The sequence below is a fragment of the Coregonus lavaretus genome (genome assembly GCF_964263955.1).
Source record: "Coregonus lavaretus genome assembly, chromosome: 10".
NCBI classification, from domain to species: Eukaryota; Metazoa; Chordata; class Actinopteri; order Salmoniformes; family Salmonidae; genus Coregonus; species Coregonus lavaretus.
The window spans coordinates 5,962,562-5,988,159 of record NC_139997.1 but is presented as its reverse complement, the minus strand read 5'-3'; the positions used below and the strand labels follow the sequence as shown (position 1 = coordinate 5,988,159).

At 44.0% G+C, this 25,598-nt stretch overlaps 1 protein-coding gene across 1 annotated transcript in view; it reads left to right on the top strand.

The window, feature by feature from the left end:
• Positions 1-2,034: 2,034 nt before the first annotated feature.
• hcn1 (hyperpolarization activated cyclic nucleotide-gated potassium channel 1) overlaps positions 2,035-25,598 on the top strand; it is a gene marked incomplete at both ends in the record, with an annotated part of 129,275 nt that continues 105,711 nt past the window's right edge. The window contains 2 exons of the mRNA XM_084169929.1: positions 2,035-2,399; positions 15,245-15,668. Coding sequence (XP_084026055.1) covers positions 2,035-2,399; positions 15,245-15,668 — 789 coding nt within the window. The remainder of the gene's footprint in view (positions 2,400-15,244; positions 15,669-25,598) is intronic.

Genomic DNA, 25,598 nt, shown 5'->3' with positions numbered 1-25,598 from the left:
CCACTTCCTCTCTCTGTCCCCACTTCCTCTCTCTGTCCCCCCTTCCTCTCTCTGTCCCCACTTCCTCTCTCTGTCCCCACTTCCTCTCTCTGTCCCCACTTCCTCTCTCTGTCCCCACTTCCTCTCTCTGTCCCCACTCCCTCTGTCTGTTCCCACTCACTCTCTGTCCCCACTCCCTCTCTCTGTCCCCACTCACTCTCTGTCCCCACTCCCTCTCTCTGTCCCCACTCACTCTCTGTCCCCACTCACTCTCTCTGTTCCCTTTCCCACTCTCTGTCCCCACTCCCTCCCTGTCCCCACTCACTCTCTGTCCCCACTCACTCTCTGTCCCCACTCACTCTCTGTCCCCACTCCCTCTCTGTCCCCACTCCCTCTGTCTGTCTCCACTCCCTCTCTTTGTTCCCACTTCCTCTCTCTGTTCCCACTTCCTCTCTCTGTTCCCACTTCCTCTCTCTGTTCCCACTCCCTCTCTATGTCCCCATTCCCTTTATAGTCTGCTCTGTCAGGAGGCAGCTTGATTCAGTGTGATGATGTGCCCTCTGGAGAGGAAGACAACAGTTCATCACTGCAAAATTAACCACATTTAATCTCTGTGAATGTTACACTGGGGGCAGCAGGCGGGAAAGGCAGGCGTCATGCTAAACACCCGGGGATTGGAGAGATGGAGGGGGTTGAAGGTGTCACTGTGTGCATGCCAAATGACACACTGTTCCCTATGTAGTGCACTACCTTTGACCAGAATGCACAGGGCTCTGGTCAAAGGTAGTGCACTATATAGGGAAAAGGGTGCCATTTATCACGCAGTCAGAGTGTGGGTGTCACTGTCACTGCCAAGGTGGACATTAGCTCCTACTCCCTGCACGTGAAGCAGCATTGTTATGACTGAGGTGTTATCCAATTATTATTTTATTTTATTATTATTAACTCATTATTGATGCACACTTTGTTGGTATTGGACATGATAAACAACAACAGCCAACCATAATGGTTCTTTTTGTTTTGATTGAAATATGAACATATGAGGAGACGGGTAGACCTGGGGTTTGTAGGTATCACACATCTCAGAGTAGGAGTGCTGATCTAGGATCAGCCCCCCCCCCGTGCCCATGTCATCTTATGCACTGTGATCTAAAAGGTAAGACTGGTCCTAAATCCGCACTCCTACTCTGAGACGCTTGATGCACACGACCCCCTTGGTCTACTGTGTAAAAAAAAAAGCACGAGAATAGCACATATCCAGCTGTGTCCATCTGACAGGATACTGCACCACTGTTGAAAGGTGTGATTTACACATGGTGACTATAGATGAACAGACAGACCGTAGGCTACAGTGCCATGCCATTCTCCCACATCTCACCTCTGCTGAGTAACAAGGCTATATGTGATGTATGATGACAGATGCAGCACCACAGAGTGGTGTGTGAGCACAGCATGCGTGCTCTCTGCTGTGCTGTGAATATTATGCAGCCATTTGATTTGAATGCATAAATCACAGGGTAATAATACCAGGGTAATAGCCTACACATAGATGTCAGTCTGGGGAAAGCAAAATTGCATTTTGAGACAATAATTGTCAAGGCATTCTGCATTGAGTTGATAAACCTAGTATTAAATATTCATATATTATCTGTCATTTAAGTGAGGGGCTCATTTTGTCTTCATATCATCATGTGCTGAATGGTCATATTATTCACTAAACTGATTAGGAAGGGGGAGCTCTATCATTAATCACATTATGGAAATGAAGTGCACGAGCCCCAGCCAGCAGTGTGCCTGTTAAACCGCAGTGCCGCGCGAGCGAGAGAGGCGCTTGAACAATAAATCCCGTCCAGTCGGTAGATGGCGGTAACCCAGGAAACCTGATCTGTCAGGTTCACTAGAAGTCTGTCTCAGTTTGCAGCATTTGCAAAGGAGGCAGCGGAGCCGAGTAGTTGAAGGACATCAAATGAAACAGGAGTGCTTACAGCGGGTCCTCTTGAGTTTTGCGCGTAGCCTGTCCTCCGAGCCAGGAGACAGTACGTTTTAGTGAAAATCATGGAAGACAAATCAAATTCGTTCTCCAGCAACAAAGAAGGGGAGAAAGCGGATGGGAATAATGTATTTCAAAGGCAAGACTCGATACAGAAGAATAATATGGGGAGCCAGAACATGAAAGGAGGGGACCATGGAAACTCGGTGGGCTTCAAGGGGGAGCGGGAGGAAGCCTTGGTCGGGTTCGACGATATAGACGGGTCCGGGAACCGACATGGCTTTATGCAGCGGCAATTTGGAGCGATGATGCAGCCAGGTGTCAATAAGTTTTCCCTGCGAATGTTCGGCAGTCAGAAAGCCGTTGAGAAAGAGCAAGAAAGGGTCCAAACGGCTGGATACTGGATCATTCATCCCTATAGCGATTTTAGGTAAGGAGTGGAAAGTCATCTTCTCAGCTTTTTACCCATGCGGTCACCCACACAGCCAGGTCCGCAAGACACCACATCCACTCTGTCATCAGTGCGCGTTACGCATCGCCCAAAACTGAGGCTAATCTTGCTTCTGCATTGAGGCAATTATATAGGCGTTGATTGTTTTACCTATCAAATTGTGATCGTATTCATATTTTCCATTACGACGTTTGCATTATTCTAATGTCGAAGACAAGCAATAGAATGAATCCACGAGATGTCCTTGGAAAAAGGATGGTGAATGTCACGAGTTAAATACACAAATACTGATTGTTCACACCACAATACACCAATAAGACAGTCTTGCTTGTGGCATATGCGGTTCTATAAAAGCCTAAGAGACGTTACCTGTGTTTAACATGACAGTAATGTAGGAACATCAGGATTGAAAACATATCGTTATAGCACTGCCTGCAATGATGAAACGAAGAGGGTCAGTGAGGATGGCCTCTGGATAGAAAAAAGACATATGCGGTAAATTCTATCGAGAAACGATATATTATATTATATATCTATTATATATAGATAGATAGAGAGAGAGAGTTAAACATTGGTTATCCGCATCAAAATGAACAAGTGAATAACAAGGGAAGAGATGAATTCAAAAACCTGGCATTTGAACAGTTAAACGGAGACCGCCCGCAAAACCGTGAATAATGTACAGCAAATAGAATGCAAAATGCTCTGACGTGGGATACACGTCCATCAAACATAAATCCAAGAACTGCGCAGAAATAAACATGATGGAATTTGACTGTTTGTTTTTAGGGAGCTATACACCCATTACAACGATCCCTCGTATGATAAACCTTATTGGTTTATTTGTTTAAGGAATTAATTTGGATAAAGTTTGAGATAAGTGATTAATGGGCTTGTGTAGGCATTGTGCCATAAATATTTGTATTATTTATTTGCAACTATTGCTGTGCATGCATCGTCACGCACACACTGACTGACTGTCTCACAGACATTTATCGGACTGCATATAAACTACCTAATACTGCGCATTGATAGAAATAACAGAATGAGCCTGATTGAATGCTGCAAATAAATATTTAATTCTTATTTGGGTAAATGTAAGTCAGTAGAATGTTTGTTTGAGAGAATATATGAATCCTCACATCACCTGACAAGGTAAAATGATACCCAGTGGCCAAATGGAAGCTTTCATAACCTGCCTCGTTTGTTCAGTAACTGCCCAGCTTTCTATTGTGTGTTGTTTAAACAATGCAGTGTCATTTGAATATATATATATATATATATATATATATATATATATATATACACTGAGCTACACTTCCTGAACATTGACGTATATGTAAAGGCACAGGTATAATGTCAGATCCAAGTGTTCCCATATCCAATAGGCTACGTTTTAAATTCACCAATTAAACACGGCATTGTTGGTTCTGCCTTCCGTTCCATCGGTGTCCCCTGGTAGTTGGATGGATGGTGAGGTGTCCCCTGGTAGAGGGATGGATGGTGAGGTGTCCCCTGGTAGTTGGATGGATGGTGAGGTGTCCCCTGGTAGAGGGATGGATGGTGAGGTGTCCCCTGGTAGAGGGATGGATGGTGAGGTGACCCCTGGTAGTTGGATGGATGGTGAGGTGTCCCCTGGTAGTTGGATGGATGGTGAGGTGTCCCCTGGTAGTTGGATGGATGGTGAGGTGTCCCCTGGTAGAGTTGGATGGATGGTGGGGTGACCCCTGGTAGAGTTGGATGGATGGTGGGGTGACCCCTGGTAGAGTTGGATGGATGGTGAGGTGTCCCCTGGTAAAGTTGAATGGATGGTGAGGTGTCCCCTGGTAGAGTTGAATGGATGGTGAGGTGTCCCCTGGTAGAGTTGGATGGATGGTGAGGTGTCCCCTGGTAGAGTTGGATGGATGGTGAGGTGTCCCCTGGTAGAGTTGGATGGATGGTGGGGTGACCCCTGGTAGAGTTGGATGGATGGTGAGGTGTCCCCTGGTAGAGTTGGATGGATGGTGGGGTGACCCCTGGTAGAGTTGGATGGATGGTGGGGTGACCCCTGGTAGAGTTGAATGGATGGTGAGGTGTCCCCTGGTAGAGTTGGATGGATGGTGAGGTGTCCCCTGGTAGAGTTGGATGGATGGTGAGGTGTCCCCTGGTAGAGTTGGATGGATGGTGAGGTGTCCCCTGGTAGAGTTGGATGGATGGTGAGGTGTCCCCTGGTAGAGTTGGATGGATGGTGGGGTGACCCCTGGTAGAGTTGGATGGATGGTGGGGTAACCCTTTTGTTCTAGTCAGCAGCAAGTTGGGACTTCATGTTGATTCGGCTGAGTTTAACTCGTCACTGTCCATGGTGATGAAATGCTACTATGCACTGTGGTTACTGGAGATAGCCCATCCCCTTTTCAAATAATCTACAGTATCAATAATAACCTAATACTAATCTAATAATCTAGTAGTGTGCTGGGACTTTATGGTGACTCTGCTAAATTTAACTCGTCGCTGTCCATGGTGCTGACATGCTACTCTGCACTGTGGAGACCGGAGATAGCCTCTGCTAGCTTACTACAACACAAATTATGCTACTATCTATTATGAGCAGGTGTGAAAGTAGATTTAATTTCTTCCCGGTACGCGCCTTTTAATAAAAAAATTTTTTTATGGGCCTAATCATTGAATTACATATATAATCCCTAGTAATTTAATCGGATCTCTATGGACCTAATATTACAGATTTGTCAAATAGTTTTTAAGCCTAATTTAGGCCTAGATATTTTTCTGCTTATAATTTCCGACATTTGGTAGGGTATTTGTTAGTCAAGTTGTCTATAATTAGAAACATGCAGCTTCTCTTCTGTCATTACTTGATGCTTGTCTAGAATACATAATAAAAGCCTTGCTCAACAGAATGATGTCATACATAAATCCATAGATTTATTTCTGTTTCTCTCATGGCGCGAGGATGTTGAAGGAGCAGGGAGATTTTCCGTGCAAAACTTCCAAATTACATCAGTTTGACCGGTTTTAAGGAAATTAAAAGTTATGAAAATGATCCAACATGTTTCTGATAGTATTTCAGTTCGTCTTGGATACATATTTTATGTGGTTGAAAACGCAATACTGTCAGTTTTTATGTCGCTGAAAGAAATTGCACGTTTAGGCAAAAAAAAGATATGGTCCCTACGCGCGCATCCGCATTCTCTCAAGATGCTGAAATAAATTAATCATATTTCTCCAATCCTGTTCCCGAGACAAAACTTCAGTTACTATACCAACTATTAGGCTACACTAAAATAATTCCGGAATCCATACAGTGCCATTTGATAAACACAACGAGACATCAGTTACAATACGCCAAAAGGTGTTATGAATGACATTAGGTGATTGTCATTCATCAGGCCTACACTCTTGTAACCTGAGTTGATGCCTACACTGCTGTCCGCGCGCCTCTCGGTCTCGGCCACTCATCTCTGCCATGGAAAAATGTCAGCGTTATCATCGAAAACAGAAAGGAAAACGCCGCACACTGTTGCTCATGCTCCCAGGTGATATTTGTTTATAACAACGTTTCGACCCTTAGGTCTTCATCAGGCATCCAACGTTATCATCGAACCACACCGCATTTTGGAGCCTATTTTTTCATGCGACTGAAATGCAGTAATGATAAATAGTGTAATAGCCGACAATTGTCTTGGAATCTATGTTTTAATTATTGCGATAGGCGCATGTTTTACCGGTGGCGTACACTAACTATTTATTTAGCCAGTATACTCCATACCGGACCAAACCAGCTTAGGCTACTTTCAACTCTGATGATGAGATATTTTGTGATTGACTTTTTTAAAATTCTGTACACTGTACACAGCTTTAGGATACCCCTTCTCTTCTCATATATATTGTCTGTCACCAAAATAAAAACTCTAACTTTGTGGTGTAGTTTGAAAGGTAGGATAAACACATTCCTTGCATTGCAAATAGGGCGGGGTCACAGTGGTCTGTCATATTCCAGAACGGTGTGTCATTAGATTGTAGAAAGAAGGTTAGCCAGGATTATAACTACTACATGTCAGTCAATGAGTTTACTTTAGGCTACAGCAAGTCCCAAAACAATTATGTAACATGATCAACCCGTTCCGTAATAACAGACACAAAGGGCATATCTGCACCAATCAGGTGATATACATGACTGCTTATTAACGAATAATAATTCGATAAGTGTCTCCTTAATAGAGATCATTTTAAAGATTCAAGCCTGGAAAGTTATAAAATGAGTGCAATTTTTTACTAGCTTCAATGTATTGGATACCATTTATTCGAATCTTAGCTGGGACTAGACTAGAGAGAATGCAAATACCTTGTTTTGTACCAAAGATGATTGAATGGAACCCTTGACTCCCTTTTACAATGTCCTCAAATGGTCACCTCCCTTGTCACATGACAGGGGTTCAGCAGTTTACTCTATGGCCTTGCCTCATTCATGAGACCTTCCACTGGGCACTACATCACAGTGATGTGTTGTCTTGTCAATGTGAAGAGAGAAGACAATCACAATGCCAGAGCAGAGCTCTTCCTTCTTGGCCCTGGCTTAAATAATTGTATGGCTACTGTACACCAATGCTGTAGTCCTCTTCTGTATTCCTGGCTCCAATTCAGAATTGTATAAATATGATATACCTGGCTACACTGCTATTCTATCCCTGGCTACACTGCTATTCTATACCTGGCTATTCTATACCTGGCTACTCTGCTATTATATTAAAACAAAAACAAAATATGTTTTATTGTCAGGTACACTGGATAGGTGCAGTGAAATATGTTGGACATGCAAAGGGTGCTCTTGTTGTTTGGCTGAAATCCTCCAGTCTGTATCCGCTTCAAAGTTAAATCCCTTCTTTTCAGGGACTTTATCTTCATTGTTATTCCATTTCTCTGCTGTGTTCCCAGAATGCCGGTAATGTACTGTCTGGCTGTTGCATCATTTAGACATTTAATCGGATGGAGCCCCTCTCTAATACATTTAAGTCATTTGGCAGACACTCTTATCCAGAGCGACTTACAGGAGCAGTTAGGGTTACGCGCCTTGCTCAAGGGCACTTCGACTGATTTTTCACCTAGTGGGCTCGGGGATTTGACCTTTTGGTTACTGGCCCAACGCTCTAACGACTAGGTTACTTGCCGCCCTGTCCCACTGTAGATGGGTTTCCAATAGGTTTTTATGATTCACAACAAACAAAAGGAGTGTCTTGTTTTTTTGTTGCAGGCTTTCAGTTGTACAGTTTTTGGGGACATAAGCCTCATCTTATTTTGTTCTCAGTCAACGATGTGACTTTATAATGAAAAAAGGCCACCACAACAGTCTATCAATGGTTTCCAAAATGTTTTATGACCACAACAACGATGTGACTTTATAATGATGTGACTCCCGAGTGGCGCAGTGGTCTAAGGCACTACATCGCAGTGCTAGCTGTGCCACTAGAGATCCTGGTTCGAGTCCAGGCTCTGTCGCAGCCGGCCGCGACCGGGAGACCCATGGGCGGCGCACAATTGGTCCAAGGTAGGGGAGGGTTTGGCCGACAGGGATGTGGGTTCGTTTCCGACGGGCCAGTATAAAAAATAAATAATAATAATTGTAAAAAGTAAAAAAAACATGTATGCACTCACTAACTTTAAGTCGCTCTGGATAAGAGCATCTGCTAAATGACTAAAATGTAAAATGTAATAATGAAAAAAGGCCACCATAAGAATCTATCAATGTTTTCCAATATGTTTTATGACCACAACGACGATGCGACTTTATAATGAAAAAAGGCCACCACAACAGTCTATCAATGGTTTCCAATATGTTTTATGACCACAACAACAATGTGACTTTATAATGAAAATGAAAGCAACAACAGTCCACCCATGAATGACAGACAACACCATTCATGACTGCTTTGTATTGCTTCAAAAAGCATTTGAAACTCAATCTCAAACATATTCTTAATACAGAGGCTGCTTAAAGATTAATGGCTAGTTAGTAATATTCATTATTTATAGATTTCAGAAAGGGTCTCATGCTTGGCCTGTTGTAGACTAGGCCTTTTGGAGAATAAGCTTTTGTCTTCAGTGAAACTTATTTCTTTCTTAGGGCTCTTTTAGCACGACCATGTCCAGATAGCATGACCATGCCTAGATAGCATGACATTGCTGCATGACCTTCTCGTATCAGTTGACCTTGATCAAGATGCCACTGCTCTCACTCTAATTTATGTTTTTTTAACAAAAGACAATCAAATATATTTTGTTGCATTGATCGAATGAAGGAGATTATTACTCTGTAGTAAATTATATCATCATTAACTACAGTAAGTCTCAACAGCAGCACCAATAGTACTAGTTTAACATCACTCCAGTACCTTTGGCGAAGACATTTCAAATAGGCTGTAATCACAATATGTGATCAAAATATTTTAAATTCTAATATGTCACAGCAGAATCTTCAGGTTCCAACAAGAACACCAAAGCGAACCTTCTATTTTTAGAGGTGTGTAACTGTTTGGTGGGTTATTTATTATTTATGGTTTATGGTTCTAGCTTCTCTTCCCCCCCCCCCCCCCCCCAAGATCAGAGAGGTGTCCTAGCGTAGTCTAACGAAGGAAAATGTGAACAAAAGAGTGTTTTACATTTTCCCAAGTCCATGGATCCATCAGAAATGGCACCCTACCTAGTCCCTCTATAGTGCACTACTTTTGAGAAAAGCCCTATGGACCCTATTCAAAAGTAGCGCTATATAGTGAATAGGGTGCCATTTCAGACACAACCAGTGTCTTGCTTTTGACCAAATCCATGCCCTCTGGTGCTTCCTAATTAGCAGTGCTGGTCTCAGTGTTTATACACGTACAGCAGCTACAGTACATCACAGACCAATTCCATCAGTCGCTGCTCAGTCATTGGATTGAATGTAGAACAAACACCATTCCGGAATAACAACAAGACTTACATTCTGTTTGGTGCAGCAGCAGAACAGACTGGCTAATGGGAGAAACTAGTTGTCAAATTTAAAATGGCCCCCGTTTGTTTGTTTATGAGTTGAGTACATAAACAATGACCTTGTCACGGAATACAGGCAGTAAATCTGGATCCTAATCCGCTACAATGTGAGCTCTCTGTTGAGGTCCGGGTCATGTTCAGCAGTAGGCAAATATTGTGGAGCGTTGCAGGTAGAAATGTATTGAAGAGGGCTGGTATGAGTCCTTATTCTACATGTCAGAGAGAGGCATGTTTGTTCTACCGAACATATTTTTATCTGAACGTTCCACAACGTTATTCCCAGCTGAACGCTCCTCTGTTCTCTCTGGTGTTGGCAGATCAGCCAACAGACCAGTACAAACAAAAAATATGAAAATGTATGCACTCACTACTGTAAGTCGCTCTGGACAAGAGCGTCTGCTAAATGACTAAAATGTAAAAGTAAATGTGATGGTTAGAGAGCTGTCTTAGACCATCTAGGCAGATTATGATTTAATCTATCTCAGAGACAATATAAATGAGATGAATTGGGCAATATTCACTGGTAATGTAACATGTTTAACACTTCTGGCACTCAAAATGGCACTCAAAATGTCATATTTTGTGCTTGTTCAACTCACAAGGGTTTTTACCAGTCACATTTGCCCAGTGATTTGGCCTGGCTTAATTTACATTTAGAAATCCCCCCAGACAGGCTAATTCTGTACATTTATGACATGGTTCTTCAAACAAGCTCAATGTGCAAATATTCCACCCTTACTGTCAGTCATGTAAGAGATCAGAGATGCCTTGCCCGGTGTTAAAAATATCGCAATCTGTCTATTATTAACCCAGCGAGATGACCGTTTAGCTGAAGTGCAGACAATTATCTGACACATGATCTTCAGATATTTATAAAGCAACCACTGGCTGCTGCTTGCTTTTATTTAAACAGATCCATTACAGCCTGCAGAGTGCACCTCCAACTCAATTGGCTTCCCAAATGGCACCCTATATCCTTATAAAGTTCACTACTTTCAACCAGGGCTCATAGGATTCTGGTTCAAAGTAGTGAACTATCTAGGGAATAGGGTGCAATTTGGGACGCAGGCCCAGTCCAGCCTAGCATCGACATCGACGGGCGTCACTGGACAGTTTTTAGCATGAGATAGGATTCTTGAAAGCATCTATTTTAGTGCCATGGATGAGATGGAATGCCCTTATCATTAGGCCTAGGCCAACAGGACATTTTGTGAATGTCTGAAGATCTCACTCCCTCGGCCCAGCCGGCTGGGTGCCCATCATGGATCACTTGTGGCTTCTCTGATCAGAAGACAGACAGACACATCAACACAGACTAGAATCAGGATGAGGTGTAGGGCACAGTGTTCAGTAGGGCACAGTGTTCTGTAGGGAACAGTGTTCAGTAGGGAACAGTGTTCAGTAGGGCACAGTGTTCAGTAGGGCACAGTGTTCTGTAGGGAACAGTGTTCAGTAGGGAACAGTGTTCAGTAGGGCACAGTGTTCATTAGGGAACAGTGTTCAGTAGGGCACAGTGTTCAGTAGGGAACAGTGTTCAGTAGGGCACAGTGTTCAGTAGGGCACAGTGTTCAGTAGGGAACATTGTTCAGTAGGGCACAGTGTTCAGTAGGGAACAGTGTTCAGTAAGGAACAGTGTTCAGTAGGGAACAGTGTTCAGTAGGGAACAGTGTTCAGTAGGGAACAGTGTTCAGTAGGGCACAGTGTTCAGTAGGGCACAGTGTTCAGTAGGGAACATTGTTCAGTAGGGCACAGTGTTCAGTAGGGAACAGTGTTCAGTAGGGAACAGTGTTCAGTAAGGAACAGTGTTCAGTAGGGCACAGTGTTCAGTAGGGAACAGTGTTCAGTAAGGAACAGTGTTCAGTAGGGCACAGTGTTCAGTAGGGAACAGTGTTCAGTAGGGAACCGTGTTCAGTAGGGCACAGTGTTCAGTAGGGCACAGTGTTCAGTAGGGAACAGTGTTCAGTAGGGCACAGTGTTCTGTAGGGCACAGTGTTCAGTAAGGAACAGTGTTCAGTAGGGCACCGTGTTCAGTAGGGCACAATGTTCAGTAGGGAACAGTGTTCAGGAGGGCACAGTGTTCAATAGGGAACAGTGTTCAATAGGGCACAGTGTTCAGTAGGGAACAGTGTTCAGTAGGGAACAATGTTCAGTAGGGAACAGTGTTCAATAGGGCACCGGGTAAGCAAAACGTTTTAACAAAGAAAACAAAAATGGAGCGTTTCTTATTGGACAAAGTTTAGATAGTACCTTCCATGCTTCACTCTGTTTCAAAAGGTTTCTCCCGGGACACAACCCAAGGCAGAGTCTCTAAGGTCATACCCACCCAGCCTCCAGAGGGAAGAAACACAGTCTCAATGTAAAAGACTCAATGTGTGGGCTTGCAGATTCTTTTATGCCTGTTGTGCTTTTCGTGCTTTTTTCAAGATCTGGGTTGTCTGCCATCACACATCAGTGAGAATAGCCGGTTTTTAAGTGATAGTCCATAGAGAAATGTCCCATAGACCTCTCAGAGACCTCACAGAGACAGCCTGTAATCAGTGGAGGCTGCTGAGTGGAGGACGGCTCATAATAATGGCGGGAACGGAGCAAATGGAATGGCATCAAACACCTGGAAACCATGGAAACCATTGTTTGATACCATTCCACTTATTCTGCTCCAGCCATTACCACGAGCCTGTCCTCCCCAATTAAGGTCCCACCAACCTCCTGTGCTGTAATGTTAGTAGAGTCAGATTGTCCTCTACCCAGCCTCTGTCTATGGATGATGTGTGTGTTTAACCCTCCAACCTCTGTCTATGGATGATGTGTGGGTTTAACCCTCCAACCTCTGTCTGTGGATGATGTGTGGGTTTAACCCTCCAACCTCTGTCTATGGATGATGTGTGGGTTTAACCCTCCATCCTCTGTCTATGGATGATGTGTGGGTTTAACCCTCCAGCCTTTGTCTATGGATGATGTGTGGGTTTAACCCTCCAGCTTTTGTCTATGGATGATGTGTGGGTTTAACCCTCCAGCCTCTGTCTATGGATGATGTGTGGGTTTAACCCTCCAACCCCTGTCTATGGATGATGTGTGGGTTTAACCCTCCATCCTCTGTCTATGGATGATGTGTGGGTTTAACCCTCCAACCTCTGTCTATGGATGATGTGTGGGTTTAACCCTCCAACCTCTGTCTATGGATGATGTGTGGGTTTAACCCTCCATCCTCTGTCTATGGATGATGTGTGGGTTTAACCCTCCAACCTCTGTCTATGGATGATGTGTGGGTTTAACCCTCCAACCTTTGTCTATGGATGATGTGTGGGTTTAACCCTCCAGCTTTTGTCTATGGATGATGTGTGGGTTTAACCCTCCAGCCTTTGTCTATGGATGATGTGTGGGTTTAACCCTCCAGCTTTTGTCTATGGATGATGTGTGGGTTTAACCCTCCAGCCTCTGTCTATGGATGATGTGTGGGTTTAACCCTCCAACCCCTGTCTATGGATGATGTGTGGGTTTAACCCTCCATCCTCTGTCTATGGATGATGTGTGGGTTTAACCCTCCAACCTCTGTCTATGGATGATGTGTGGGTTTAACCCTCCAACCCCTGTCTATGGATGATGTGTGGGTTTAACCCTCCAGCCTCTGTCTATGGATGATGTGTGGGTTTAACCCTCCATCCTCTGTCTATGGATGATGTGTGGGTTTAACCCTCCAACCTCTGTCTATGGATGATGTGTGAGTTTAACCCTCCAACCTCTGTCTATGGATGATGTGTGGGTTTAACCCTCCAACCTCTGTCTATGGATGATGTGTGGGTTTAACCCTCCAACCTCTGTCTATGGATGATGTGTGGGTTTAACCATCCAACCTTTGTCTATGGATGATGTGTGGGTTTAACCCTCCATCCTCTGTCTATGGATGATGTGTGGGTTTAACCCTCCAACCTCTGTCTATGGATGATGTGTGGGTTTAACTCTCCATCCTCTGTCTATGGATGATGTGTGGGTTTAACCCTCCAGCCTCTGTCTATGGATGATGTGTGGGTTTAACCCTCCAGCCTCTGTCTATGGATGATGTGTGGGTTTAACCCTCCAACCTCTGTCTATGGATGATGTGTGGGTTTAACCCTCCAGCCTCTGTCTATGGATGATGTGTGGGTTTAACCCTCCAACCTCTGTCTATGGATGATGTGTGGGTTTAACCCTCCAACCTTTGTCTATGGATGATGTGTGGGTTTAACCCTCCAACCTTTGTCTATGGATGATGTGTGGGTTTAACCCTCCATCCTCTGTCTATGGATGATGTGTGGGTTTAACCCTCCAACCTTTGTCTATGGATGATGTGTGGGTTTAACCCTCCAACCTCTGTCTATGGATGATGTGTGGGTTTAACCCTCCAGCTTTTGTCTATGAATGATGTGTGGGTTTAACCCTCCAGCCTTTGTCTATGGATGATGTGTGGGTTTAACCCTCCAACCTCTGTCTATGGATGATGTGTGGGTTTAACCCTCCAACCTTTGTCTATGGATGATGTGTGGGTTTAACCCTCCAACCTCTGTCTATGGATGATGTGTGGGTTTAACCCTCCAGCTTTTGTCTATGGATGATGTGTGGGTTTAACCCTCCAACCTCTGTCTATGGATGATGTGTGGGTTTAACCCTCCAGCTTTTGTCTATGGATGATGTGTGGGTTTAACCCTCCAGCCTTTGTCTATGGATGATGTGTGGGTTTAACCCTCCAACCTCTGTCTATGGATGATGTGTGGGTTTAACCCTCCAGCTTTTGTCTATGGATGATGTGTGGGTTTAACCCTCCAACCTCTCTCTATGGATGATGTGTGGGTTTAACCCTCCAACCTCTGTCTATGGATGATGTGTGGGTTTAACCCTCCAACCTCTGTCTATGGATGATGTGTGGGTTTAACCCTCCAACCTCTGTCTATGGATGATGTGTGGGTTTAACCATCCAATCTCTGTCTATGGATGATGTGTGGGTTTAACCCTCCAGCCTCTGTATATGGATGATGTGTGGGTTTAACCATCCAACCTCTGTCTATGGATGATGTGTGGGTTTAACCCTCCAGCCTCTGTCTATGGATGATGTGTGGGTTTAACCATCCAACCTCTGTCTATGGATGATGTGTGGGTTTAACCCTCCAGCCTCTGTCTATGGATGATGTGTGGGTTTAACCCTCCAACCTCTGTCTATGGATGATGTGTGGGTTTAACCATCCAACCTCTGTCTATGGATGATGTGTGGGTTTAACCCTCCAACCTCTGTCTATGGATGATGTGTGGGTTTAACCCTCCAGCCTCTGTCTATGGATGATGTGTGGGTTTAACCCTCCAGCCTCTGTCTATGGATGATGTGTGGGTTTAGCCCTCCAACCTCTGTCTATGGACAGCCACGCATCCAGCCATACATCCAGCCACGCATCCAGCCATGCATCCAGCCATGCATCCATCCATGTATCCAGCCATGTACTGTATGTCTCTGTGTGGCTCAGTTGACATTAAAGAGCTAGGTACATGGCGCTAGCAATGCCTGGGTCGTGGTTCGATTCCATTTTTAAAAAATGTTTTCTGTTTGTTCTAGGTTCTACTGGGACAGTATGTTTCCTGTTTGTTCTAGGTTCTACTGGGACAGTATGTTTCCTGTTTGTTCTAGGTTCTACTGGGACAGTATGTTTCCTGTTTGTTCTAGGTTCTACTGGGACATTAGTCATCTATGTACCTATACTGTATATTCACATATTCCAGCCATTCTTTTCTGTTTGTTCTAAAGCCATATTATTTGTTAACCCTTTCTCTGTCTGCTGTAGGTTCTACTGGGACTTGGTAATGCTGGTCATGATGATGGGGAACCTGATCATCATTCCTGTAGGAATAACCTTCTTCTCGGAGCAGACCACCACCACCTGGCTAATATTCAACGTAGCATCAGACACCATCTTCCTCGTGGATCTGGTCATGAACTTCCGCACGGGGATCGTCAACGAGGAGAGCTCCGAGATCATCCTGGATCCCAAGGTCATTAAGATGAACTACCTGAAGAGCTGGTTTGTGGTCGACTTCCTGTCGTCCATACCAGTGGATTATATATTTCTAATAGTGGAAAAGGGGTTTGACTCAGAGGTGTACAAGACGGCGAGGGCGCTGAGGATCGTGAGGTTTACTAAGATTCTGTCTCTCCTGAGGCTGCTGAGACTTTCCCGACTCATCAGATACATACACCAGTGGGAAGAGGTAAGAGACGTAGTGATAAAGTGTGCGTGTGTGTGTGTGTGTGTGTGTGTGTGTATGTGTGTGTGTGTGTGTGTGTGTATGTGTGTGCGTGTGTGTGTGCGTGTGTGTGTGTGTGTGTGTGTGTGTGTGTGTGTGTGTGTGTGTGTGTGTGTGTGTGTGTGTGTGTGTGTGTGTGTGTGTGTGTGTGTGTGTGTGTGTGTGTGTGTGTGTGTGTGTGTGTGTGTGTGTGTGTGTGTGTGTGCGTGTGCGTGTGCGTGTGCGTGTGCGTATGTGTATGTGTGTGTGTGTGTGTGTGTGTATGTGTGTATGTGTGTATGTGTGTGTGTGTGTGTGTGTGTGTGTGTGTGTGTGTGTGTGTGCGTGTGTGTGTGTGTGTGTGTGTGTGTGTACACTGTATGTACTCACCTTAATGTGTTCATGGGTGTATGAGGGAGAAAAAGGTCATGAGAGAGATTAACACCATGTTTGTCCATTGTGTTCATATTTGTGTCTCTAACAGAATGTCAAAGGTCACGACAAACCCCAAGCTCTGTTTTCTCTCTATTTCAAGTTCCCGTAGTCTGTAACAGATCAACTTTCACTATCCAGATAATGTAGGTTGAAGACCGACTATCTGCAGGTTAACATACTGTAAGTAACACTGTCACTTTCAGTTCAGAGGCATTTGAAATCCATATGACAGTCCAAGAGGCCAGAAAAAGGGTTGTGGGTAGTGAACCCTTTCAGAAAGTGCTCTCCTCTTCTCAGTCCCTTAAACAGGCAGAATGCCACAGCTCGGACTTCCGCCATTTAGTGAGATGATGAATGCAAGTCATTTAGGTTAGTGAGATGATGAATGCAAGTCATTTAGGTTAGTGAGATGATGAATGCAAGTCATTTATGTTAGTGAGATGATGAATGCAAGTCATCTAAGTTAGTGTGGGGATGAATGCAAGTCATTCTGGGATACCAGAGTTGAGATATAGGGTAATGAAGTTTAAACAGAGGGAGGTAGAGAGAGAAAGAGAGAAAGAGAGAGAGAAAGAGAGAGATTGTAACTCATTACCCTCTTCTTGAGTCACTCACTCCATTTACCCAGCTGGCAATGCTCTCCCTATCCTTCCTTTGTTTAGCTGATTGATCGATTGATCAACATGAATGTGCAAAATGTGCAAACCATGATCATTTGCCAGAAATCTGATATGATTTGATGCTCCCGCAGTGACATTTGAAAGTGGGAGACCTCAATGAGGTCAAAAGCAAATTCACAGGTCGGAGATTCTGTGCCAATAGCCTTTGTGCACAGACATTATTACATTACAAACATTTACATTTACATTTACGTCATTTAGCAGACGCTCTTACCCAGACCTCTCTTGCACCTTCCATGGGCTAGTATAAATTATTCATTTTGCTTACTTCCTCTGTGTCTACCACTGTCCTGTAGCTCCTCCTCCTGCTCCGCCTCTTCCTCTGTGTCTACCACTGTCCTGTAGCTCCTCCTCCTGCTCCGCCTCTTCCTCTGTGTCTACCACTGTCCTGTAGCTCCTCCTCCTGCTCCGCCTCTCCCTCTGTCTACCACTCTTCCTCCTCTCCTCTTTAATACTCAGCTGTTTACTCAGCAAGCAATTACTTATTTATTTTCCTTCCCTTCACAATTAAGAGTTTCACAATTAAGGGTTACCATGACACTGCTCTCATGCCCCCTCTCTCTGCACCTGTCCTTTGAGCATTTGTTTTAGCCTGCCTGGAGTGCCCGGTGGGTGGGATTTACATTTTTTCAGGATAATTCTATTGGTCCGTTATGCCAGACAAGCTCAATAAAACACAGATGAAGTATTTGATTGTGGTTTTGATTGTCTGATTCAACCAGAGACCAGCTAGACGTGCTGGCACAAACTGTACAGCTCCTGTGCTGTTGCCAAGGTCTAACCTCTGGATGGTTCATCATTGGCACAGGCTGAAGTGTATAGTCCACATAATACAGTTTACACAGCTGTGCCTGGCATAGGAACAACACCATTGCATGGTAGAGGACGTTAGAAGCGGAAATTCATATTCTATGGTTTTACACAGATGGTTGGTAATACAAATATAATACAAAACTGCAGTGACAAACTGCTCACTCACTCACTCTCTCACTCTCTCTCTCTCTCTCTCTCTCTCTCTCTCTCTCTCTCTCTCTCTCTGTCTCTGTCTCTGTCTCTGTCTCTCTCTCTCTCTCTCTCTCTCTCTCTCTCTCTCTCTCTCTCTCTCTCTCTCTCTCTCTCTCTCTCTCTGTCTCTGTCTCTGTCTCTGTCTCTGTCTCTGTCTCTGTCTCTCTCTCTCTCTCTCTCGCTCTCTCTCTCTCTCTCTCTCTCTCTCTGTCTCTGTCTCTGTCTCTGTCTCTGTCTCTGTCTCTGTCTCTGTCTCGCTCTCTGTCTCTCTCTCTGTCTCTCTCTCTGTCTCTCTCTCTCTCTCTCTCTCTCTCTCTCAGTTGTTGTTCCACCTCTGTTCAGACAGCCTTGTTTCGCCCACTGTATGTAATAGATAGTTATTTTGGTTTAACCAGACGAAATAAATAGATGAATAAACCGGGAGTGAAAGAAACCGACACACTGTATCCAGTATCCAACCCAGTCAGAGGAAAAGGAAGTAGGCACTGAGTCAGCCGCACACCAAACTGTCGTAGCGCGTTAGCGTTAGCCATCCCACAGCAGATAACCACACGATGAAGGGACAAACACAGCTCACTGCTGTCATAATGGCCCTAACGCTGCAGTCCATCATTAAATTATCCCTTTCTGTTGGATTACGGAGATCTCGATGCTGCAGCCAGGGCCTACTGCAGTCTGGTGCAACTGTCCCCAGCATTCCTGTCATTCCTCTGTCTGTTAAACATCAGTCCCCTCCTTCCCTCTGCTACCATAGACAGATACACTGGCAGCTCTTCCGTCACTCCCCTCCCTCCCTCTACTGCCATAGACAGATGGGACAAACACCAAATTGAGACTCTGCATGCAGAATTCTGCAAAAATATCCTCAGTGTACAACAAAAAACACCAAATAATGCATGCAGAGCAGAATTAGGCCAATACCCACTAATTATCAAAATTCAGAAAAGAGCCGTTCAATTCTACAACCACCTAAAAGGAAGCGATTCCCAAACCTTGCATAACAAAGCCATCACCTACAGAGAGATGAACTTGGAGAAGAGTCCCCTAAGCAAGCTGGTTCTGGGGCTCTGTTCACAAACACAAACAGACCCCACAGAGCCCCAGGACAACAACACAATTAGACCCAACCAAATCATGAGAAAACAAGATAATTACTTGACACATTGGAAAGAATTAACCAAAAAACAACACAAACTAGAATGCTATTTGGCCCTAAACAGAGACTACACAGTGGCAGAATACCTGACCACTGTGACTGATCCAAAATTAAGGAAAGCTTTGACTATGTACAGACTCAGTGAGCATAGCCTTGCTATTGAGAGAGGCCGACGTGCAAACCGCCCACAAAATGAGGTGGAAACTGAGCTGCACTTCCTAACCTCCTGCCAAATGTTTGACCATATTAGAGACACATATTTTCCTCAGATTACACAGACCCACAAAGAATTCAAAAACAAGGGAAGAGATTTTTGATGTACCGATCCCATGGCATAGTGTTTATGAACTGACACGCAAAACGACACCGGATTCAAAAATTTGAATCTTTCAATTTAAATTATTATATAAAATTCTTGCTACCAACATAATGTTATTTATATGGGGGATACAATTTTCCCAGCTCTGCAGATTTTGCTGTGAAGAGACAGAATCATTAGATCATTTGTTTTGGTTCTGTCCATTTGTAGCTTGTTTTTGGACACAGGTCCAGGAATGGCTAAAGGATTGCAATATTTACCTGGAGCTAACCTTGCAGATAGCATTACTGGGTGATCTGAAAAGTCATAGTCAATTGATCAATAATATAATAATACTTTTAGCAAAAATGTTTATTTTTAATTCACAATCTGTAGAAGCAATGAGAATAGAAAGGTTCAGAACTTTTGTAAAACATCACAGTACGGTTGAAATATATATGGCAAATAGAAATCCTATATGGATGGTGTTAAGAGATAGATGGGAGGTATTGAATGGAGTTGAAGGATGTGACTAATAACAAATAACAACAAATAATAACAAGATAACAAATAATGTAAGCATACTGTGTCCATAGTAAGTATATAGGTTGTATGTTGGGAGCTTTTGGGAAAGAGCACAGTTAGAAAGATATGGCATATAGAAGCAAACCGGATGGACATCATGAAAATGATCGGAGAGGTTGAGAGTAGAAGAAGTCCAGGAGCAAAAACAAAAAAAACTAATAAAATATAATTATTGTAAAATTGACTGTGTCCATAAGGTGTAGATAGTAAGTATAGGCTGGAAGTAGAGGCCTGGGCATTGTTGTTCACTAATTTACCCCAAGTAGCGAAAGGATGGCGGGGTTGAAAAGTAATAAAGGGGAGTATATATATATAAAAAACATGGGGGATTGGAAGTGATGCAGACAATTACATTGATAGAAGTTACAATCTATCTGCAATATTAAGCTGATCTACCCCCCCCCCCCCAAAAAAAAAAAAAGATTTAAAAAACAAATCCAATTTTGATGAACTCCCTTATCTACTGGGTGAAATACCACAGTGTGCCATCACAGCAGCAATATTTGTGACCTGTTGCCACAAGAAAAGGGCAACCCAAATACAACCCATATTTTTGTTTAAAATATGTTACCCATGCCAATAAAGCCCTTTGAATTGAATTGACAGTGGCAGCTCTTCCATGAGTCCCATCCCTCCCTCTACTGCCATAGACAGAGACAGTGGCAGCTCTTCCATCAGTCCCCTCTCTCCCTCTACTGCCATAGACAGAGGCAGTGGCAGCTCTTCCATCAGCCCCTTCCCTCCCTCTACCGTCGGCCCAACCCTCCCTCTGCAGAGACCAGACCCAGAGCCAGATACAGCTCTTTATCTCACCAGGGGCTGAGAGAAACATAAGGCAGAGCCCAGCCAGACACTATTATTCTCTTCATTATCCATTAGAACAGTCTCTGAGCAGCCAGCCACTGATTCCTTAAGAATGCTATGTGTAGCATGTATATTTGAGACCAATGTACACTTGAGATAATATAATTGAAATCGGGGGTAGAGAGTTGCATTCCCTCAGATTGCGATGTAAAAGCAGTGTGGTGATGACGCCGTGTAGACTGCACACTGCAGCCAAGCCATGCCATGCCAAGCCAAGCCAAGCCAAGCCAAGCCAAGCCAAGCCAAGCCATGCACAGCCTGAGTTACTGACTGTAACTCCAGAGAATCCCCATAGCACAGAGGGGCCACATCAAATCAAATCAAATCAAATGTTATTTGCCACATGCGCCGAATACAACAGGTGTAGACATTACAGTGAAATGCTTCCTTACAAGCCCTTAACCAAGAATGCAGTCTAAGAAAAAAAAGAAAAAAAAGCAAATAATTAAAGAGCAGCAGTAAAATAAAATAACAGTAGGGAGGCTATATACAGGGGGGTACCGGTACAGAGTCAATGTGCGGGGGCACCGGTTAGTCGAGGTAATTGAGGTAATATGTACATGTGGGTAGAGTTAAAGTGACTATGCATAAATAATAAACAGAGTAGCAGCAGCGTAAAATAGGGGGTTGGGGTTGGGGCGGGGTGGCAATGCAAATAGTCCGGGTAGCCATGTTTAGCTGTTCAGGAGTCTTATGGCTTGGGGGTAGAAGCTGTTAAGAAGCCTTTTGGACCTAGACATGGCGCTCCGGTACCGCTCAGGGAGAACCACTACCAACCAGCCCTCTCTCTGCCACATCATAGCCCTAATTCAGGGGCTCAGGTTAGGTTTATGAAGCTCAGTCAGAACCACCAGCAACTCCACGGGGGCTCAGGTTGGGCCTCTCTCTGCTGGATCATAGCCCCACCACGGGGGCTCAGGTTGGTCCTCTCTCTGCTGGATCATAGCCCCACCACAGGGGCTCAGGTTGGGCCTCTCTCTGCTGGATCATAGCCCCAACATGGATGCTCAGGTTGGGCTTCTCTCTGCCGGATCATAGCCCCACAACGGAGGCTCAGGTTGGTCGTCCTTCTGCCAGATTATAAGCCCACCACGGGGGCTCAGGTTGGGCCTCTCTCTGCCGGATCATAGCCCCACCACGGGGGCTCAGGTTGGTCCTCTCTCTGCCGGATCATAGCCCCACCAAAGGGCTTGTGAAATCCAATCTGCACCTATATAAACCATATACCAGTGAGGTAGCATCAATTCAGCACTAGAAGGGATAGAGATAGAGATGGTAGCTGTTTTAAAATGTAAACTCTTTAATAGTCAGGCCCACATTAATGGGGAGCTCAACTGTAAACTGGTTGATAGTCATGCCCACATTAATGGGGAGCTCAACTGTAAACTGGTTGATAGTCAAGGCCATATTAATGGGGAGCTCAACTGTAAACTGGTTGATAGTCATGACCACATTAATGGGGAGCTCAACTGTAAACTGTTTAATTGTCAGGCCCACATTAATGGGGAGCTCAACTGTAAACTGGTTGATAGTCATGCCCACATTAATGGGGAGCTCAACTGTAAACTGGTTGATAGTCAAGGCCATATTAATGGGGAGCTCAACTGTAAACTGGTTGATAGTCATGACCACATTAATGGGGAGCTCAACTGTAAACTGTTTAATTGTCAGGCCCACATTAATGGGGAGCTCAACTGTAAACTGGTTGATAGTCAAGGCCATATTAATGGGGAGCTCAACTGTAAACTGGTTGATAGTCATGCCCACATTAATGGGGAGCTCAACTGTAAACTGTTTAATTGTCAGGCCCACATTAATGGGGAGCTCAACTGTAAACTGGTTGATAGTCAGGCCCACATTAATGGGGAGCTCAACTGTAAACTCTTTAATAGTCAGGCCCACTTTAATGGGGAGCTCAACTGTAAACTGGTTGATAGTCAGGCCCACATTAATTGGTATCTGAAACTGTAAACTGGTTGATAGCTCAACTCAGACCGTCTACTTTTATTTTCAGCCCATATATATTTTCTCCAATTGCCTACCTACCTTGTAAAGGTAACGCCAGGGATCAGTGTCAACTGATGCGTTAAATTACAGTGTCAACAATGGCCTTGCCTCTTTAAAGCAGCCAATCACCCTGTCTCTTTAAAGCAGCCAATCACACAGTCTCTTTAAAGCAACCAATCACCCTGTCTCTTTAAGAGACCTGTAACCGTCTCTTTAAGAAACCCTCTGTCTACCTGAGGTAAAAGAGGTGGCCTGAGCCTGAGTGATTCATGACTCAGCAGGTGGTAATTGATCTTAGAAGAGGAGAATGTGTGAGCTAACTGACCTGTGTACTGTATCTAGTTCAATTGTTGGCAACAGAAGAGGGACAGCCTGAACAGAGAGAGAGAGCAGAGCAGTATTGAACTGCAGTAGGTTACCTTTGGTCCAGATCATTGTTGAGGTTTGCACTGAAGTTCAGACCCCATTTTATAGCCTGTTACCGAGTCATTTAAGGTGTCTATGATGTTTTGTGTTGGATACAAGGAGAGGTACCCAGCAGATCACAGGTGTTGTTACATCAGTTCTATTTACCATCAAGTCGACCATGGTGATGTGACATAACATCGGCAATAGGTGGCACCTGAGACATTGATGCCAGCAACCCTGCTGTTCCCGGCAGATCTTTTTTGTTCATAAGAACATTTCTATCAAAGATAAAATGAGTAAAACATTTATTGATTACTCAATCAGGCTTGTGTGACAGGACTGGGTGTATTTTCAGGATTAGGAGCCAATACAAGATCCAGACCTGGGTTCAAATACTATTTGAAATATTTCAAATACTTTTAACGTTTGCTCTAGTCTGCCTGGAGTGCCAGATGGGTGGGGCCTATTCTATTGACTCCATTGTTTCAGGCTAGCTCAATCTAGCCCAGGTAAAGTGTTTGAAATCATTTCAAATAGTAGTTGAACCCAGGTCTGGCCAGCGCATGTAGACAGTTGCTCTGAGTTCATTGTGTATTTTGCCTTATCAGTAGGAGTGTGGTCCAATGCCAAGTATTAGGCTAGTTTAACACCTGGCGCCATAACACATACACACACACACAGAGACACACACAGACACACACAGACACACACACACAGAGACACACACAGACACACACACACAGAGACACACACAGACACACACACACACAGAGACACACACAGACACACACACACAGAGACACACACAGAGACACACACAGACACACACACCACCTGCCACAGGAACAGTTTGTCAAGCCAAGTCCTTGATGCAACTGGGTCACCACAAGATACTGTAGTCTCTCAGACCAATACGCTCAGTCACGTTGGTGTGTTTGTGTATGTGACTCCAGTGCCCATGGGCTCCTATGGCGTATCCCATTTGATTCATCTCTTGTCATGTCCGCTTTATTTTTTTTTTATTATTACCGTTTTTTACAATCACTTTGGCACTACTTTCAGAACCTTGACGTCATTTTTCAAAACTCTAGACACAAAACTCAAAACGGTCATCATTTGTAACACAGGCTGTCCAATGTTCAAAACATTGCATTGTGCGTTCATATCTTTAAAGAAATCTTGCACTTGCACAATCATTGGTTCAAAAAACTAATTTATTGTGAAATACCAATGAAACGTTAATTTAGATCACCCACACACAAGCAACCGATAGTTTCACTGTGTCATTGTTCGTACAATCATTAAATATTGTAGTACAAAATAGGTGATACATGTTTCATTATGGTACTACATGTGAATACATCCCTGTAAAAGTACTGCAGTAGTAGAGAGAATACTACAGACACAGTGGAATCATTGAAAAAAATCTGAAATATATTGATGAAAAACAATACAGTACTGTAAAACATCAAATGCAGTGTTCCTCAACTTGCTTGCTTGTACTGTAAAAAGCAAAACATAGGAGTGATTACTGTACTTCTACATTTTCATCAACTCTGTCTTGTGGATTTGGCCACAGGTTCTCATCTACATCACAATGGATGTTTTCATTAGCCAAACATCTTGGAAAAAACCGTCGGGCATGGCGAATCCAGGCCTGACACTGGTCTGCCGTGATGTCATTGCATGCGTCATCCATGGCCTGGAGAAGAGTGACTTGTTCATGAGGGCGCTTATCATAAACCTTCCATCTCCATGTGGAGAAAAATTCCTCAATCGGGTTAAGGAAAGGAGAGTATGGGGGTAAATACAGGGTGGAAAATTGTGCATGGGCCTGAAACCATGCTTGCACCATATGAGCACGCCATCAGCTCTACAGACCTGATCTTGCTCATCAAGGAAGGTTACAAGGAGAGCTGCATTATATGATCCAATACGAGGTCTGCGTCCCACCACACCATCTTCTGATATAGCCGCACACATGGTAATGTTGGCCCCACGTCGTCCAGGTACTTGGATGGTTTCCCGCTGGCCAATGAAATTCCGACCTCTCCTCCTTGTTTTGGCCAGGTTAAAGCCTGCCTCATCCAAATATATGAATTTGTGATGGTTGTCATCAGCATCAAGCTCCATCACCCTCTAAAAATACATTTTGGAAAGAGATTTACTGATTACTGTACAATGTAGAATTATTAGGGAATTTTACAGCCATCTTGAAACTGAACATACCTGAACATACTCAGTCCTCATTTGCTTCACTCTGTCTGCATTTCTTTCAAAAGGCACACGGTATAGTTGTTTTAAAGACACCTGGTGCCTTTTCAGCATGCGTGCAATAGTCGGCAAACTTATGGATTCCGCATTGTTAAACATGTCTTCATTGTCCAAGAAATGCTGGCGAATTTCTGTAAGGTGAATGTCATTTCTGGCCTGAACCACATCGACCACAGCCTGCTCTTGTTGGTCAGTCAGAATTT